Source organism: Colletes latitarsis, chromosome 7 (assembly GCF_051014445.1).
Source record: "Colletes latitarsis isolate SP2378_abdomen chromosome 7, iyColLati1, whole genome shotgun sequence".
In the NCBI taxonomy this organism is placed as follows: Eukaryota; Metazoa; Arthropoda; class Insecta; order Hymenoptera; family Colletidae; genus Colletes; species Colletes latitarsis.
The window spans coordinates 3,601,220-3,619,608 of record NC_135140.1 but is presented as its reverse complement, the minus strand read 5'-3'; the positions used below and the strand labels follow the sequence as shown (position 1 = coordinate 3,619,608).

At 40.7% G+C, this 18,389-nt stretch overlaps 2 protein-coding genes across 4 annotated transcripts in view; one reads left to right on the top strand and one right to left on the bottom strand.

Moving 5' to 3' along the window:
* Positions 1–18,389, bottom strand: part of Mwh (multiple wing hairs) — a 148,729-nt gene that overhangs the window by 118,599 nt on the left and 11,741 nt on the right. The window lies entirely within an intron of this gene.
* LOC143343296 (uncharacterized) lies at positions 29–17,430 on the top strand. 3 transcript variants are annotated; one of them, XM_076768055.1, is made up of 3 exons: positions 29–457; positions 13,014–14,074; positions 15,704–17,430. In XM_076768055.1, exons 1-3 carry the CDS (start codon positions 222–224, stop codon positions 16,891–16,893), a joined length of 2,487 nt encoding a protein of 828 aa, XP_076624170.1. In that variant the 5' UTR covers positions 29–221; the 3' UTR covers positions 16,894–17,430. The 3 variants fall into 3 exon arrangements, with proteins under 3 accessions (XP_076624170.1, XP_076624171.1, XP_076624172.1); XM_076768056.1 differs by lacking the exon at positions 29–457 and adding an exon at positions 7,198–8,865; XM_076768057.1 differs by lacking the exon at positions 29–457 and adding an exon at positions 10,753–11,320.

The following is an 18,389-nucleotide window of genomic DNA, read 5'->3' as shown; positions in this document are numbered from 1 at the left end:
GAAGCTAGAAAGCTGGGGAACCCTTTCTTGATTCGCGACCAAGAGTGACTGAGAGGAACGCTTCCGGAACAACGACGAAGAGGAAGGATACGTGATGAACGAGTATTTAAGACATTGACGACAGACGTCGGCGAGCGAAGTTAAGAGACAGAAGAGAATCGACCAGTTGGAGAACCCGAGCCTGATGGATTCGTACGAAAAGTAAAAAGGATCAAAGCGACATGGAGGAGCCGCAGAAGCTCTTTCGTCTTCCGGGCACCATCGAGGAGGAGGAAGAAAAGGATACAGAGGTTCAAGGTCAACGAATGGCCCCGGAGAACCCGATCGGAGCCGACTCACCCTTGCTCGGGCAGAGAAACACTGGTACCTTGTCCAGCCTACCGAGAAACGTGACCCTCGTTAGGGTCAGCACCCAAAGCAGTAGCATCGGTGGCGTCGGACGACAAGATTCCACCAGGTGAGTTTCTTTCCACTTTATTGGACTTCTACGATCGAACACTTCGTATAGTTTTGAGGAGTCGAGGAAGAAGTAATTGATTCTAATGTTTCGTACAGATAGCGAATGTGTTTCATTGAAATTTATTTATGTAGTAGAGCTCATGGATACCTACCAAAAAGTATTAAACAACATTTTCGTAGAGCGTCAGTCAAATTTATTATATATCAAAAACGAATTTTTAAGAAAAATTGAGGATAAGTGCTGAAATTTTTCGGCAAAAATAAAAAATTTCAAATCATTCTGAAAAAATTATATTTAGTTGCAGGGGTTAATTGCAAGCATTTTTGGTCATTACATATACTCCTGAAATCCTACGCACTTTCGAGAAAAAAATTCTTTATCGAAAATGTAATGTGAGGCCAGAAATGCTTCCCTGAAATTTCATGCGAATCTTTAAAATGTCATAACTCCTGAACGGATTGGACGATTTTAATGTTTAAAAAAGCAAACTACGCGTATTTTGATGGAGGATATGTAGAAATTGCAAAAATATTCTAAAAGTTGATTTTTGCCACCGAAAAATGAGAAAAACCCCATAAAAATGGTCCAATTTTCAAACAGCCATAACTCCTGCAATAGTAAATATATTACAACGAAACTTTTGTCTGAAGTAGAACTTATGGGTACCTACAAAAAAGTATTAGACAACTTTTCTGTAGGGCGTCAAACAAAATTACTAAAAATCAAAACCTAATTTTTAAGAAAAATCGACAGCGGGTAGGTGCCTAAATTTTTCGGCGAAAAAAAAATATATCAAATCGTTCTGAAAAAATTATTCTTGGTTGCAGGGATCAATTACAATCATTTTTGGTCAATAGACATACCCCTGAAATCCTACCTATTTTCGAGAAAAAAATTCGAGTAGGTACTGAAATTTTTAGACGTAATTAAAAAATTTCAAATCATATTAAAAAAATTATATTTAGTTGCAGGAGTTAATTGCAAGCATTTTTGGTCAATAGACATACCCCAGAAATCCTACGCACTTTCGAGAAAAAAATTCTTTATCGAAAATGTAATGTCAGGTAAGAAATGCTTCCCTGAAATTTCATGCGAATCTTTAAAATGTCATAACTCCTGAACGGATTGGACGATTTTAATGTTTAAAAAGGCAAACGACGCGTATTTTAGTGGAGAATGTGTACAAATCGCAAAAATATTCGAAAAATTGGTCCTTGATCCCGCAAAATGAGAAAAACCCCATAAAAATGGTCCAATTTTCAAACAGCCATAACTCCTGCAATAGTAAATATATTACAACGAAACTTTTTTCTAAAGTAAAACTCATGGGTATCTACAAAAAAGTATTAGACAACTTTCCTATAGGGCGTCAAACAAAATTACTAAAAATCAAAAACTAATCTTTAAGGAAAATCGACAGGGGGTAGGTGACTAAATTTTTCGGCGAAATTGAAAAGTTTTGAATCGTTCTAAAAAAATTATTTTAGGCTGTAGGGGTCAATTATAATCATTTTTGGTGAATAGACATACTCCCAAAATCTCACTCACTTTCGAGAAAAAAATTCGAGTAGGTGTGAAATTTTTTGACAAAACTAAAATATTTCAAATCGTTCTGAAAAAATTATTTTCAGTTGCGGGGGTCAATTATAATCATTTTTGTTGAATAGACATACCCCTGAAATCCTACTCATTTTCGAGAAAAAAATTCGAGTATGTACTGAAATTTTTAGACGAAATTAAAAAATTTCAAATCATATTAAAAAAATTATATTTAGTTGCAGGGGTCAATTGCAATAATTTTTGGTCAATAGACATACCCCAGAATTCCTACGCACTTTCGAGGAAAAAATTCATTACCGAAAATATAATGTCTGACCGTAAATGATTCCCCTAAAATTTCATGTCTATGTTTAAAAAATCATACCTCCCGAACAGATTGGTGGATTTTGATGTTTCGAAATGCAAAGTACGCGTATTTTGTTGAAGAATATTTAGATATTCTAAGAATGTTCGAAAAGTTGTGCTTTAACCTTTGAAAGTGAGAAAAACCCCAGAAAAATGGGCCGAAAAAACACATTGTATGCTAGATCTAGTCGTATATCTCGTCTGTGGTAGTATGAGCGACCCATTGACTCGCACGAGTCGATTCTATTAGCCTTAACTCGCAAGGGGACCACATGGTGCGTAACACATCAATTTTAATGAGTATTCGTCGATAGATAAGGAATCGGGTGTTTTTATTTTATTTTTCATTTTTGTTTAGTAATTTGTCGACTTTATTCGCCAAATGGAAACGAAGAAAGCGTACCATGCACGATGAAAGGGCGTGGTTTTGCGAATATTCCTCTAATACAAGCAATAGAAGGTACAGGAAAATTTACCAAAGATCAAATTAAAAATAATTGAAGTTAATATTATTGTGTTATGAAAAATGTAGAAATAGTGTTCAGTTTATTATTAGCTGTTCAAGCAATCTCGATATAACCACGCGCCAATTACCAAACAAAACAGTGTGCATCGTAAGAATCACGCATCCCGTTTCAAGGCAGCGTGTCGCGGAAAGCGTAGATCATTCTCAGCTGTAAACGGTTACGTTTTGTTTGAGGGATTCATTGTCGACATCTTCTGGCGCCAGGTGCTGTTTACGACTCTAAACACACAGGCAAATATCAATGGCTGGTGATTTCGACGACGTATCGCGGACAGAAAAAACTCACCGTGTATAATCTTTCAATCTCACTTTCAAACATGAAAATATTGCCCTCTGGTAAATAAAAAATGTGTCACAGACAATGGTTGAATTAGAATTATCGCGAGACCAAAAGAAACACAATCTAAATCTTTCGATTCCTATCAACTCAAATTGAGTATTGTCTTCTAATTAATTCGCGTAACAGAGGTTCTAGAAAAATCTCATCATCTTCGACGAGCAAGAAAACTTTCTCCTTTATCTAGATTCTCTCTCCTGCAGTCTATCGTTGTAACAATTCCACTCGTACACAAGAGCTACAGACATCGTTTTTATAATTATTATCCATCCCCGACATTTACAGACGTTGCTTTTAATACGAGACAGGTGCAATTTATCGGACAACGTTCCATAAACGTTCAAGCGATGCAATATATTTCTCAGACGTCGCGAGGCCGTCCGATTAACGGAGACCCTATCCATTATATTTACACTGGTCTGTTTACCCTTTATCTGTAATTCATATTTAGCAAACGTACCGTCGTCATTTATCAGAGGCACGAGACGCGTTATACATGCGGTACGCGTAACGTATTTGCAAAATTTACAAATGAATCGACCGACTTTGTACGAGGTTAGCCGTCATCTTGTATCTTAAAGAGACGTTCTGGCCTCGAAAGTAAATTTCTAAGTCTTTTTCAGGAATTTTTTACAGAAAAATCGCAAGACCTTTTCGTATGATTTTTAAAACACACATTCGTTACCATTTTACGCGTACAGATTAATTTTTTCAACTGAGAATAATTAAAATTGTGCAAATTATTTAACTCCTCGTCTTTCGTGGTTCCTATTATCGTCAACCTTACGGTCGATAACGATCGAAAATGTTACGCGATTCACTGGTCTAGCTTGTTCAACTCGAAAGGTCGCCGGTGGCAGATTAATCCGTGCAACTGGCGTTAATCGCGGAAGCTCGGGGTGTATCAGATTTCGCGCTTCCTGGACGAAATACGACACCGCGCAGATCTTCGCGATTCTCTCGCGAATCCTTCCGCTCGAACGCAACTCTTTTAATAACGAGCCTCAAAGTCTGACACTGACCTGAATTCTATTTACGAGACTCAAAAAAAAGAAAAATCACAGCTTCCTTTATGAAATTCGACGATACAATTTCCATAGCATTTAGAATATTTCAACGTTACCAATTTGAAAGATTCGCTTTGATATCATTTTAATAGAAGATAATAATTATTCGAGCATTATCGTACATAATTTAATTATTACATTTACGGTGTACGTTATTAACACATTGACTAGCCATGGTGGCTCGAAGCTTACGTTTTTTTAATAATGTCATTGGAGATGCTGTGGATACCAAGTACGTGTGCCACTGAATTACCGAGTATTTTCGTTTTTATAATTTGAAAAAATATTCACCAAGCCACACGAGCAAAATTTGAAAAACCTGTACCGTATCGTCACAAATTACGTATGTAAATCCAATTATCAGCTGCATGTCTAATCTGTCGTATTTATTTGCGGGGATTAAACATGCAACAGATACGCTTAAGTTATTCGTGACGTTATTGTAGAAGCTGTCGTGAGAAATATAAGTTCAGTATCCTGTGCCAAAGTTATTTAATCTCGTAACATTATCGCGTTGTCGGTAATAAAATTATTGCTTAATGCAATATTCTTCGTTAACAAGAATGACCATGGTAACAGTATCAAAAGCTTTTTTACATTTTTTTTAAAATTCATATATTTTTGTTTCGAAATTTTAGAAAATCACATCTTACAGTATTTTCGAAAACTTGTTATTTTTAAATTATAAAACACTGAGAAATCTAACATTATTTCGGCAATCACTGGCAAAATTAACGCAGTATTATTAATAAAACGTATAAATATATTTGAGAGCGCCGAATTTTCAGGCTGAATCGACAATTTTAAACTTTTGCACGTTCAGCCGCGTCAAAATGAAAAATCTTCGTGCGCCTCAACCTCGCGACTCGTCCGATCTCGTTAGTTTAATTAAAAGCTCGTTATCGAAGCCGACGGCATCGCAGTCGCAATAAGACACGACAGTGAGCTTTTGCACCCGACGATATTAACGCGTTTAATCCGCGGCGAAAGAGCATCTCGAAAGTGACACCGAAATTCGGAAGTGTCTCGTTATGTCCGGTCGAGGAAAAGTGAACTCCACTTCCGGCGGGAGAACGAGGATCGTCTCGCCTCGAAACAGATCGAACGCTTGTCGACGTCGCGAGAAACGAGACAGCTGGTTGGTGTTATTCAAAGAGGTAGAATACGTCCTTTGTAAATCAGTTTAAATAATAAAATTTATAAAATTATGACAAAATTAGTAAAGCTAAAAGAATTTGATTCATTTTGGTGATGTCAGGACCGAATTCGAGATAAACTTTGTATATTCCACGAGACTAAATAAGGAAACAAATGTATAAATAATCGTTTCAAAGTTTGTTTAATAATCATGAGAAAAATATGGAGCGCGAAGGATTAGATGTAGAAATGAATTAGTAATATTTAGGTATGTTTTTTTACTGTTAGTTGATTAAATTGAACGATTATTTGAAATAATTTCGTGAAAGGATAATTCGCGACTGGCTATACAAACACGAGATCGTCGAGTTTTCGAGCTCCCGTTCTTTAAAATTAGTACCGTTCTCAATTGACGCCTACGAACGACACACATGATATCTCTTCCACTATGGAATAGCGCCATTATAATGCGCATGGAATAAATTACTGGCGGCTAATGCGATTCAGCGTTTTACCGGTGTTGATCGAGCCCTTCCGGCTCGAATTTCTTTCCACGATGAATCCTGAACGTTTTCAAGGAAGCTCCAATTCGTTGACAATGGATCGAGTTAGCCGCTCGAAAAGGGACGGATGAATTGGGTGTGAAAAAATAACCGGAGTAACGAAATTGGCACTTGTCGCGGAATCGAAGGGCTGAAATCGTGGGAATTTCTGTTACGAGTCAACCAAACTGTCACTTTATAACACGTTAGAAGGTACTTTACTGTAAACGTTTCAGAAATATTTTCTCTTAGATCTTTCACAAAGAATTAAATTAATTTTTGATAATAATTTTCGATCCGCCAACTTTTATTTGCGTAAAAGTTTCCAAGTATTCTTCACTCGATCAACCACCAAATGTATTTCGTAAAATAATTATATACGATTATGAATCACAAACTCGATTAAAATTTTTACTGAACTATTTGTCGTTTAAGTCACGCAACATTCATTATAGACGAAAACAAGTGTTTATTCGTTACTCGTTGAATAAAAGTAAAAGTTTCTATTATAGAATAGAATATTTAGCGAGTAACTTCGATCGTTTGATCGCAAACAAGATACGAAGCAGTAAGACATTCGTCGTTTTAACACTTCGGTAAGTGTGCTTCGTCGATTCCCTGTTTACTATTCTAATTTGATGTTTGAACGACCATCGTGGATTCGAATAAAACCTTCGATGTCGACCACATTGGTCGTTTTACTTGAACTTTTGCTTTCGCGAGCGGAGGATCCGCTTTCATCGACTGGCGAAATGTGCACGTTTGCGTGCAATCAGCGATTTCACGCAGGTTCGCGAAGTACTGTACCGATAAGGAGATGGCTTGTCGTTGATAAGAAATGCCACCGGCTTTCAGTCAGTCAAACGAAGTCGATGGTACATCGCCGGGTCCGCTGAAGTTCGTCAACGAACGCGAAAACTAAAATAACATCGATATACCAGAGTGTACAAAAAAAATAAAAAACAGTGTTTATTAGAGTGTGTGTCTTGCTCTTCTCGCTCTACTTAGATTTTTGCAAGAAAATTAAATAACGATATTAATTCAATACCCATTCGTTCCGTTTATTCAATATTTAATTTGCAAAATACGCCTGTCGAGTCGTAAAATTCGTGGTATTGAAATATCGAGTCTCGATCCTCCGGGGTAAGCAAAGTTTACAAAGTCTTAGTGAAAAGTTTCGACCAGATGCTGAAACCATAAAACTACATTTTTATATAACGTGTCTCGCGATAAGAGACGCTTCGACAATGCGCTTGTTTCGCGAAGAAACAAGGACAGAACGCAACACTGAATTCTCTTTCCGTGAGTAAGTCTTTTAATCATCGAGCAAAGAGAGCACGCCAAGTTCGCATTGGACGCGCTAATCGTTCGCAGATCGCTGTAATAAAGATAGAGGAAATGAGTTTCGCGATCGCTTATATGGCGTTGAGCGACAGCGAAGATACGTCGGACGAAACAAAAATAATATGGCGAATCGAGTCGCGAGGAAACGCGAAGCGTTACGCGCAAAATACATCGAAGGATTGACCGGGAAAATATCCTTTGGAAAACGAACCTCGAAACGCGAACCAAAACGGTAATATTTTTGGCACGCGTTTTAAATAAAAAAATAAACTTAGGAGAGAAAGGACGATGGATCAGGACATTAGGATGTTCGATGTCTTGGAGGAGAAATTCCAAGATATGAATCCCTGACAGAGGACACGGTCTCTCCCTCGCAGCGTTCCGCGTGACGCAACGAGCCCATTTTCTCGCAAATGAAAAGAGCAAACGTTATTGTTAGTAACTGATAAGTGGAGACCACTGGTCAGGTATTGGCTCGTACATATAAGACGTCTTCATTGCTCGGTGACCAGTAGATCCTCTACTAGCAAACTCGACAGCTCCCGTTTTGCCATCCACGATCAGTTGTTTAGCCAACCTCGAAGGCGCCTAACATCTTCGCGAGGATCACGAGATATCGAAGATTTCGTCTTTGATTTCTCGGCGAAATCTCGAAGAAATTCGAATCACCGAGAAACGATCGATCAGTGCTACCGCGAGTTTTTTCTTTTTTTTTTCTTTTAAAGACGAATCGATCGATGATCCAAGTGCGTTGGATCCTTCTGGGTAAGTTTGCTCAGTTGCCTTCGCAGATGCGGCAAAATTAAATCGTCGGCGTTCGAAGAGAATCATCAAGGAGAAAGATCGTCGATAAAAATGTATTGCTTTTTCGACGGGACCACGATCGTCGCGATAAGCGTGTGAAAGATCGATTACGATAAGCGAAAGACCCGGTGAAGTGTGATAATTAATGACGGTGGAATAACGACGTCTCGCTGCTCGCTACCGAGTTTCAACGTTTTGGTAATTCGCATCGAGTAGCCCACTTCTGCAACGATTATGATTACCAAAGGAGGAAGATAAAGACTCCTATCGATGTTGGATCTTATTAGAATTATCGGCATTTAATTAGGGAGAAAGTTCGCCGAGGATCTTTAAATTCGTCGAATATTTCTCGCGGTATCGATCGAACGCACCAGATTGTTAAAGAAAGAGGATTTTACTAGATGAAACGAGAAATTGAGGCTACGATGATACAAATCGGCGAGTAATGTGCCAAACGTTGGATCGAGCACTAGAAAATGAAAACAGCAGCTAAAAAGAACTTTCGAGTTACAAATCGAAGATGAATCGAAAAGTACGAATCGAGTAAAAGACAATTAAATACTCGCGATCGAATTGTACTTAAAGGATAGGAACAAGATGGACGCCGATACTCCGAAGAGCCCGGTTCTAAAGTCACCATCGTTGGATCGCGGGGACAAGCAAACTCTATTGCCACCCGCGTCACCCACGACTCCCATAATCGTTCAACTATCGAAGAGTCCGAATGCGTCGTTCAGAAGCAGGTAAATGGTATTTCAGCAATTATTTATCGATAGGAATTGCGCAGTAACTTCCTCGCTAATAAATGGAATTGTGGAATTAATCATTATTCATTAATGCTGGAAATTAATGTTCTTTGCGCGTCCGTCGAATGGATTGACATTCGTTTGGATCTGCTCCTGCCTTCGTTCTCTTATTTATGACGAACATGTTGATTCGATGAACGATTAATTCTCGATCGGTCACCCTTACGCGTCCTTCCAAATAGTTTTCCTCGCTGGACAGAAACGAATTTTCAATTCTCGTGAGAACTACGAGAAAAAGGTAAATTGTTTGGTTGCACGGCCAAACGTTCGCTGATAACGTTGTCAGACATTGCGACTAAAACAAACAGTATATTTAAAACGTTATCAATATTTTTGTTCGGGTCATCGGCAATAAAATTTCATGTTGTCATACACTGTGACCAAAACAACACGTACATTTATTATGTTAATAATCTGTAATACGTAAAAGTGAAACATCATGATTTATAAATGTGAACCGTCTTACGAAAGGGCATTTTTGTAAAGATAGGAAACATTAAGATAATTGTAAGAAGAGTAATTAATTTAATTGGATAGTGAAGAATGGAAGTAACGACACACATAAAGAACAAATATTCATCGATAACTTCAATTTATAGTATTTTATTAAATTTTATTATTGTTATCGATAAAGTGGTTGCTCATAGAAAAATCGAAACAATTGAATTCTTTTTCATCTATCTAATCAACGATACCTTGAGAAGAAGGAATTGGACGTTTCGTTGTTTCGTATATTTAATGTTTGATTTAAAGTTTAGCGTAGAGAATTCGCAAGAAAGATTTAGCAACTGACAAATTGCAAAACCTCTGAAGTCTTACAAATGTAAAGAATATATAATCACGTTACTATATTTCATTGGTGCTAGAAAATAATTTTAGAGGTAAAAATATCCCTTTTACTAAACCCCCCCCCCCCCCCCCCCCATAAAAGTTTCTCCATTCTTCGTCCATTACCATACAATTTTTCATTAATTATTAATCCATTTTAACCATGTAATTTTATGTAATATTTGTCGTACGTGTTATGCAGATTCAAGCAATTGCGAAACTTTACTTCACTAGGAATTGTATTACTATTCGTTACTTCGTATTGCCACCTATATAGTGGTTTTTGCCATATTTGTCACATAATTACAAAAAGTGATGTATGCAAGCAGATACTAGATCTATTAATCTTGTTTGCTATTTCTCAAATAGAGAAACCTGCATCGTAGTTTCCGTCTATTTTAATTTCCTCTTTCAAATCATCGCATCGAATCCTTTTTCATCGCAATTTTGATCCAAGTGGAATCATTTGCAATATTACTACGTGAATATTATACAATTTTCTTGTGTTACACGACGAAGCAAAAAGCAGAGGAAAACATATTTCTATTATATCAAACTTGGGCTTTTAATGTTTCTATTTAAAAAGTGAGCCAGTTTGTTTACATGCACTGATTCACGCCAACGATACTGCAATAATCGTTCCAGCAGTAAATCAGGATATTCCTATAGAAATTTCGTCCACCGTGCTCTATAGATATACTTTGTCAAAACTTCTATTACGAACTATCCTTATCAATGACTGTCTGATAACGGGGAAACTCAAAACCGATGGATATCTTGACCAACTGTTTGTCGAGATCGTGCAAAATCGCGTACAATATGACTTTGTGCGTAGATATTCGAACGAAAACGACCCGATCGTAACGCGAAAAAGTAAATCGTTTCGACGATCGTTGCGTGGCCGCGATCGATAATAAAATCACATAGTTCGCAGGGTGTCGACGGCTCGCCGGTTGATACACGCGTGACAATAAATAAATTGGTAGATAACAGTTGCTCGGTTATCGTTCCAAGTCAAAATGGCGACTTCCTTTTTGCCGTACAAAAGGAAGGCGAGCCCGAGGAGTCTCAGCCGGATCATCGAACCGGTCGCAACTACGATACGCGTGCTCCTCGTGGATCGGTGAAATTCGTCGCGCGTATCGATTGATGTTTATCGCTGGCCGATCGACACGATCTTTGAATTAGGCGTTATTCACGCCGTTTGATCGCGTTTCTTCGAGCCGCGAGCAAAGCAACGTTGACAGCGGACGCATGTGGCAACAGTGGTGCGCCGATAAAGCTGTTGATTGAATCCTCTTAATGTCGTCGGAGCCATTTTTGCTCGTAGACATCGTGACGGCTATGGCCAAGAGAAACGAACGTGGCGACCAGTGCGTTTCACAGAGCTATCGCGATCCTCTATCGATGCCACCTCGGTCCATGATGAACGTGATATCGAAAGGAATTGGGTCAGTTTGAAATCGTCTCGTCGATGAGACGGAAAATTGCCGCGATTTCGAGATGCTTCTGGTTGTCATGGAAAGGTTCAAGAACGATGACGTACAATGCGAAGAGATCCATCGTGAGTATCTTCCTCGAAATAATTACCAAGCTGTCAGAAAACTCTTCCCGTCCGGCGCGATTAATCGCCCGGCAGGTATTTTTTTCGCGTTTCGTTGTTTCCGGAGAACGTGACGTTCGAACAAAGATCGATAATGATCGTTTGTGTTCGCCGAGAGGATGGAACGTTTTCTCTCGTCGTCGAATCGAGCAAGATCTTTGTCGAGGTTTTGATCGGTGTAAATCGTAAGGATTTTTTACTGCAAGTCGTTGTTCTGTTCGGGCACGTGGAAATCTTGACAGCGTTTCTCACGGCGCGAACGATTTGTTACGAAAAAGGAAGCAACAAGCACACGATCGACGCTCGAAGAACAATGCGATCTTTGAAATTTGTTATTCAAATTCTCTCTGATCTCTCGTTGGAATACATTAAGACGCGTGTACAGAAGTCGTGTTAAGCCGCGAGAAGGCCTCGGTGACAATTCCTTGCGACACGCGTCGCGACCGTTCAAAGGCGTAATTTATTCTTACGAATTGTGCGAGGAAAAAAAAATATTGCATCTCTGAACGACGGAAGATGTAACGAGAATTAACGCGCTGACAGATTACTCTTTGGTGTCTCTACTCGCGTCGAACGCGTGTGAATTATAATTAGCGTCAGTTTGCATAAACTGAAAACTGGTAGTGATTGCAGTACGACCTCTGGTAATAAGTTTTTGACCAAACGTAGTAACGACAATGCAATTGTAAAAGACATACATGAATGTAGGAGGTTTACGTGATTGTAGATTGATCAGATATCGAATAAGTGTACGGAAAATAATTAAGATTTTCATTTATTTCTCTGAAAATGGCGCTTGTTCTTATTAGTACTCGATATCTGAAAATTCTAAAAAGGAAAAGAATAAATCGGTGATTTTTAACATTGTTCCTTTGTACTTGCTATGAAAGTGTGATCGTCTTCGTGACTGGTGAAGTTCTATGACAATAATCACGATGAATGGTCAAGCATTCACTATAATAAGTGGTCGGAATGAAGAAGGTTTATCGCGTCAAACGATCATTGAGGAAAGTAATCGCTCGACAAATTCTATTATGGTACAATTTGAGTTAAGTATTTCATTTTATGGCAACGGAACAACAATGAAAATTCTGAAGTGTAGGAGATATTTTCAAATAATAATAACAACATAGATAGTGAGTGTCAAATGTTTCTCTTTCCCACATCTCAACAACGTTACAGATAATAATATAAATCTGACGATTGTTATCGTCTATTTAGACGTATTCGCGCTGGTGTCACGGATCATTAACCACAGATTTCAATTAGCCCGCTATCAATCAAAAAATGAAAGTTCTATCAGTGCATTATGACATTTCTGACGTACCAAAGTCCAAACCGAGCGAAACGATGAGACACTATTCGATAACGCTGCAGTTTTGCATTCCAAAGCTTCCAATCATTATAGTTAGTCATTTTAAGACGAAAAATAAAGAAACCAATCATTTATAAGTGCAGATTGTTAAGCTATTGTGTTAAAATCTGGGGGAGGAGGAACAACTTTTAAAATAAAATATTTCATGTGTGACGGTAGTTTCATATTTAAGAAAAAACTTGCGAAGCAGCAGATCAAAGAAACATTTTTAACGACTCGACTAAATTAGATTATCGAAACCACATCGATCGTTTGCCAACTGAAGATATAAAATTTCAGGAGCCGGTACAGGGCAGGTCCAACGCGCAAGCTGCGTCGTCGAGCCGTATTGAAGAACGGGGACTGCAACGTTCTGCAATCCCGGATCTCCAGACGTTCGCTGCGCTTCCTCCAGGACATCTTCACGACTCTGGTGGACACCCAATGGCGATGGACGTTACTCTGCTTCAGCCTGAGCTTCGTGCTTTCCTGGCTGGGGTTCGCGGTGATCTGGTGGCTGATCGCCTTCACCCACGGTGACTTCGAGGAACGCCACCTGCCTCCTTCACAGATCGAGAACAACTGGACGCCCTGTATCTACAACATCTTCTCCTTCACTAGCTGTTTCCTGTTCAGTATCGAGACCCAGCACACGATCGGTTACGGTAGTCGTTCGACCTCCGAAGAGTGTCCCGAGGCGATATTCGTGATGTGCATCCAGAGCATAGCCGGCGTGATGATCCAGGCGTTCATGGTCGGCATAGTGTTCGCGAAAATGAGCAGACCGAAGCAGAGGACGCAGACGTTGCTGTTCTCGAGGAACGCCGTGGTCTGCCAGAGGGACGGCGAGCTGTGCTTCATGTTCCGGGTGGGCGACATGAGGAAGAAGAGTCACATCATCGGGGCGGCGGTACGAGCGCAGCTGATCAGGTCCAGGACCACCAAAGAGGGCGAGATACTGTCGCAGAACCAACAGGAACTGGCTATAGGCACCGACGGCCAGGACGGGAACCTCTTCTTCATCTGGCCGACCACCATCGTTCATAAGATCAACCAAGAGTCCCCGTTCTACAACATGTCCGCCGAGGACATGCTGACGGACAGGTTCGAGGTCGTGGCCATCCTCGAAGGTACTATCGAGTCCACCGGGCAAACCACCCAGGCCAGATCCAGCTACCTGCCGCAAGAGATCCTCTGGGGCCACAGATTCGAACCGATGGTCGCCTACTCGAAGGAGAGGCAGGGTTACGAGGTGGATTACTCGCTGTTCAATAGCACCACGCAAGTCGATACGCCTTTGTGCTCGGGCAGAGAGCTCGCCGAGTTTTACAAGGTGCAGGAGGAACTTTGTCATGGGAACGGTAAGCCTTCCGAACCTATCACCGCGACTAGTGGACGACTTAGCATCGACGAGAATCTAGCTAGAGCGTTAGTTTGGCGACTCGCTGACAGAATGAAGATAGAAAACGCTTGCAATCCGAGGCGGATTAGTTGATCGTTATCCAATCTGATCCTAAATTAGTTGGAATTATCTCTAGTTAGCAACTGCGATAATCTACGGTGGCGTACACACGTATACTTACGAACGCTTGTTCGCTATCGTATAGGAAGGATAAAAATAAATTTCCATTGTGATTTCGTAATGGCGTACGTATTTAAAAGATGCAGGGTAACTTTTATTTTACTTAAACTTTATTTCTATAGTGTTCGTAAGTATGTATCTAAATAAAAAGAATTATTCGCGCGTTCGTAAGTATACGTCCGCCATTGTACGCAACCTGTTAGGGACGTTTTTAGTTAATTCTCCCCCGCTTTCGATACTTTGCCCATCGAAACCCTGTCCCCGTAGCGTGTTTAACGCCAGCGAAATTAGTATAACCGTGCATCAAATAATTCTGAACGACATCGATGTTTTGCCAGACTGACATGTCCGGGAGCAATTAATAACTTCCGTCGCGCATCCGTCAGCACCATGTCGAATAATAACACGTTAGAAAACAAACCACTAACGACACAGCAAGGTTAACCACACGCACTAATTGTAACACACACGCGAATCGGACTAATCGATCAGACTAGTCTCTCGTGCACGCCTCGTTCCTGCTTCCTTGTGCTTGAAAATGCTTTTGCTTGCTGCCTTGATTTCGTAGCTCTGCGAACCGCTTTCGTTCATGTCTGACTATTGGTGCTGGATATACCGTAGATGGAGGCCTGCGGAAAATTCCTAGCGAGCCGAAATCTGTGCCGGTGATATCGAACGTCGTCAGCCAATCCGACGCCACGGAGTTCCTTGTCCCTCAAGGATCATCGAAACTTCACATTGACATTCCATCGATCGACGACTGCCCGGGAGTCTAAGCGAATATCGAAAGATCAGGCGAGGAAGTAAACGAGGAACGAACGCAAAAAGACAGATACCAAACTAGATTCTCGCTGTATTCGATGTTAAGGCGAGAGAGGATAACCAGAAGAATCCTATTTTTTCCAAGAGATACCAAAGAACCACAGATCTGCGTCCACCGTGACAAATTTTCTATGAACTTTCCGAGGCTGACGAGTTCCGAGAGCGCGACGAAGGAATTAAAGAAGCTCGACTTCGATCTGCCTGTTTCGTGCTTGTGTCTGTCCTTCGTGTTGTCCCGACGTGCTCTTGCCGAAGATCGTTTCACGACACGATAACGATGCAATAGGGAAGTAGTTGGTAAAGGGTTATCGACTTACAAATACGAGATATCGTACTGTTGGGTGATTTAGATAGCCAATACAAGCTCAAGATCCAAATTCAAGCATGCATTTCCCACTATATTTCCCCCAGGACGATTAACATTCAAAGAACTAATTCGAAATTCATTGTTGTCCAAGATACCCTTCCGAGCGTTTCTTAAAATCGTTATAGAGATCGGTAACATCCACTGGTCTAACAACCAGCGCTAAAGCGTATTTTCCAAAAAGAAAACCTCTTCCCCCCTAAGCAATAGACTACTTTCCAGGTGTGATAGTCGACGAGGATCTCGTAGGAGAGTCCTGCACAGACACTCAGTGCCACTGTGGTCATCGTCCAGCGATCGCGACGAGTCACAATCAAACGCATCCTCTGGTGTACGTGGACAGCGTCAGGAGCGAGAACAGCGTCGACGAAACGGCAGGCTTTCGGAACGCTTTTAAGAATTCTATCTATCAAGGACCTCCAGCCCCGTCTCGAGAGCACGGCCAGTACAAAATCCTAGATTTAGATAGCGACGACATTCAAGTGTTGGGCGAGGTGGAGCTGCAACAGTTACCGGAAGCAGTGAACAAGGAGATCCTGAAGAACAGCCAAGAGATCGTCTACGAGGGACTGGAAACGACCGAAGGGAATCCGCTTTTGAGACCAGTCGGTGGTCGTCGGAGTATGATCAGACATCCGTTATTGGACGAGGAAAGAAAATCGTGGAACAACTCTAAGAGGAGCCATTATCATAGAAACATTCTGAGAAGCTTGGAGGAGGACAGAAGGTCCCTGGACGGGTCCAGGAAGAGTCTGAGCGGATCCAGGAGGTATCTTCTGGTGCCTCTGGACAGCAGAAACTCGGAACCGGGTAACAGAGAGAATTTAATTGCCATCAGACGACACACAGGGAGCAAGGAATGCTTGAACGTTGCGAGGAAGAACCTGAAAGGATCGAAAGAGACTCCCGAGACCAGAGGAAGACTGAACTCGAACGAAGACAGATTGACGATCGAGACGGAGAAGTTCTCGAAACAGACGTCTCCTCGTCTGCAGGGGATCGCTATACCCGAAGATAACAGCACGTCGTTGTCGGACCCTAATCTGTCACCGAACGAATACGTTTCTTCTTTAAAGTGTCGCCAATTGCCTGGTCCGGTGTTGCCGATCTCGCCGACGTCGGATCTCTCTCCGGAGTCGGGATTCTACGAGGGAGGACAGTGGAACTCCAGCCCAGAGTACATCAGGAAGGATCTCCGGCTTCCTAATGTGTCTGTGATCACGAAAAATAGAAGAAGCTACGAGAACGCGCAGCTACAGGACGTTAACGAGGCCTTGTCCAGGCCCAATAGTGAAAATAGTTCGCTAGACAGTGAAGAATCGACGAAGAATCTAGCGAACGACAATATTCCTCATAAATACGGGGAGAAGAACGTCGTTACTAAACAGGCAATCTCTTATACAAGTGTCTGATATAAATAGATAATTCTATGTGCCTTTCTCACGAACGTATCGCTTCCAAGTGCCAGTGCAAACGTGTTATACGGTCGAGACTAGCGTTTACATCCGAAACACGGTATTCTTAATTGATCGTTACTCGATCCTCGACTACTTACATCGGAGAAGTTAGAATGAAACTACTCGCGAGGACGGAGCACAGTGGAATCACTGATTCTAGTCAAATTTTATTCGATGGATCTTAAACGGAAGGAAGGATCGTCAAAAAATTGTTGAGTAAAGTCAGTGATTCTACCGGATGCGCCATCTTCTTGTTAGAAAGAACGCCTGAAGGTATAGTTTTGAGCGCGATGGTTCCAATGGTAGAGTTAAGACATCGAATCGCGAGCGGATGTGTTATCTGTTACAACAAAAACTGAGAACTAAAAACATCAACGTTTAATATCTCGAAAATTGTACGAACTAGGAGGCTTACATTTTGCTATTTAGTTCTTTGACATTGTCAACGGATGTCATAAACTAAAAGAGAAATATAAGATTGTGAAATTTTAAGTAGCATGAAATCTTTAAGGGATCGTAGGGAAGCTGGACCCAGTGTTCCTCCATGTGGACTTTTTCCAAGTTTGTCGAGCTGTTCTTTCCGTATGAAATTTGTTAACAACGATAAGCTCCGTCAATACTCGCGCACATCTACCATCTCTTCGTTTCATTAGCTAAGAGTAAATTTAAATAGGTAAATTATTAAACGAAACGAAAGTTCCCTGAAACTTCTATGTATTTTATTCACGGTGAACCGAATATTTGGAAAAATACTCTGCGATCGCTTCCAAAACGACTGGTCGAGAAACCATAATCAAGGAGGTAAGTAAGTAAATAAGAGTATCGACAAACGTAACAGACATTCATGCGCAATTAAGATGCATTGTTTAAGAATGCACTGCAGGTGTATGGAAATTTATATTATTCTCCGATTCGCCACGATTGTATTAAATTGTAAATCGCTGTGAAACCGCAGGTCGGTTCGCGCGAAGCTACCACGCGTAATTTAGAAAAATTGTACATGCGATTTTCTTCCTTCTTTGATATATAATTTCGAAGACGAAGCATGCAGCGCTTTACTTTTTCCATCGTATTGAACCTCCAATTGTTTTACGAAATAAAATTTCACGAATAAAATTTCGATATCGACAGTTGATCCACTCATTAGATTTAAACGCGAAAATCGGCATTAGGCGTAAACGAGAGTATTTAGTATGCGACGAAACGAAAAGTTGAACTTAAGGTTGTGACTGATTGCGAGGTCGCCGGCATCTCGATCCTTTCCGTGCTTTCGTCGAAACGCTAATCATTGTTAATCAAGCAAAGCACGCGCGTCCAAAGGTTTCAAGACTTTTAGGACATACAAGTGAATAACTAAATTTATTACGCTTTTTTTAAAACCATGTCGGCGACGAAGAAGGAGAGAAACACGCCTCGAAACCTGTGGATCGTATCTTTAGGACGCAAGTAGT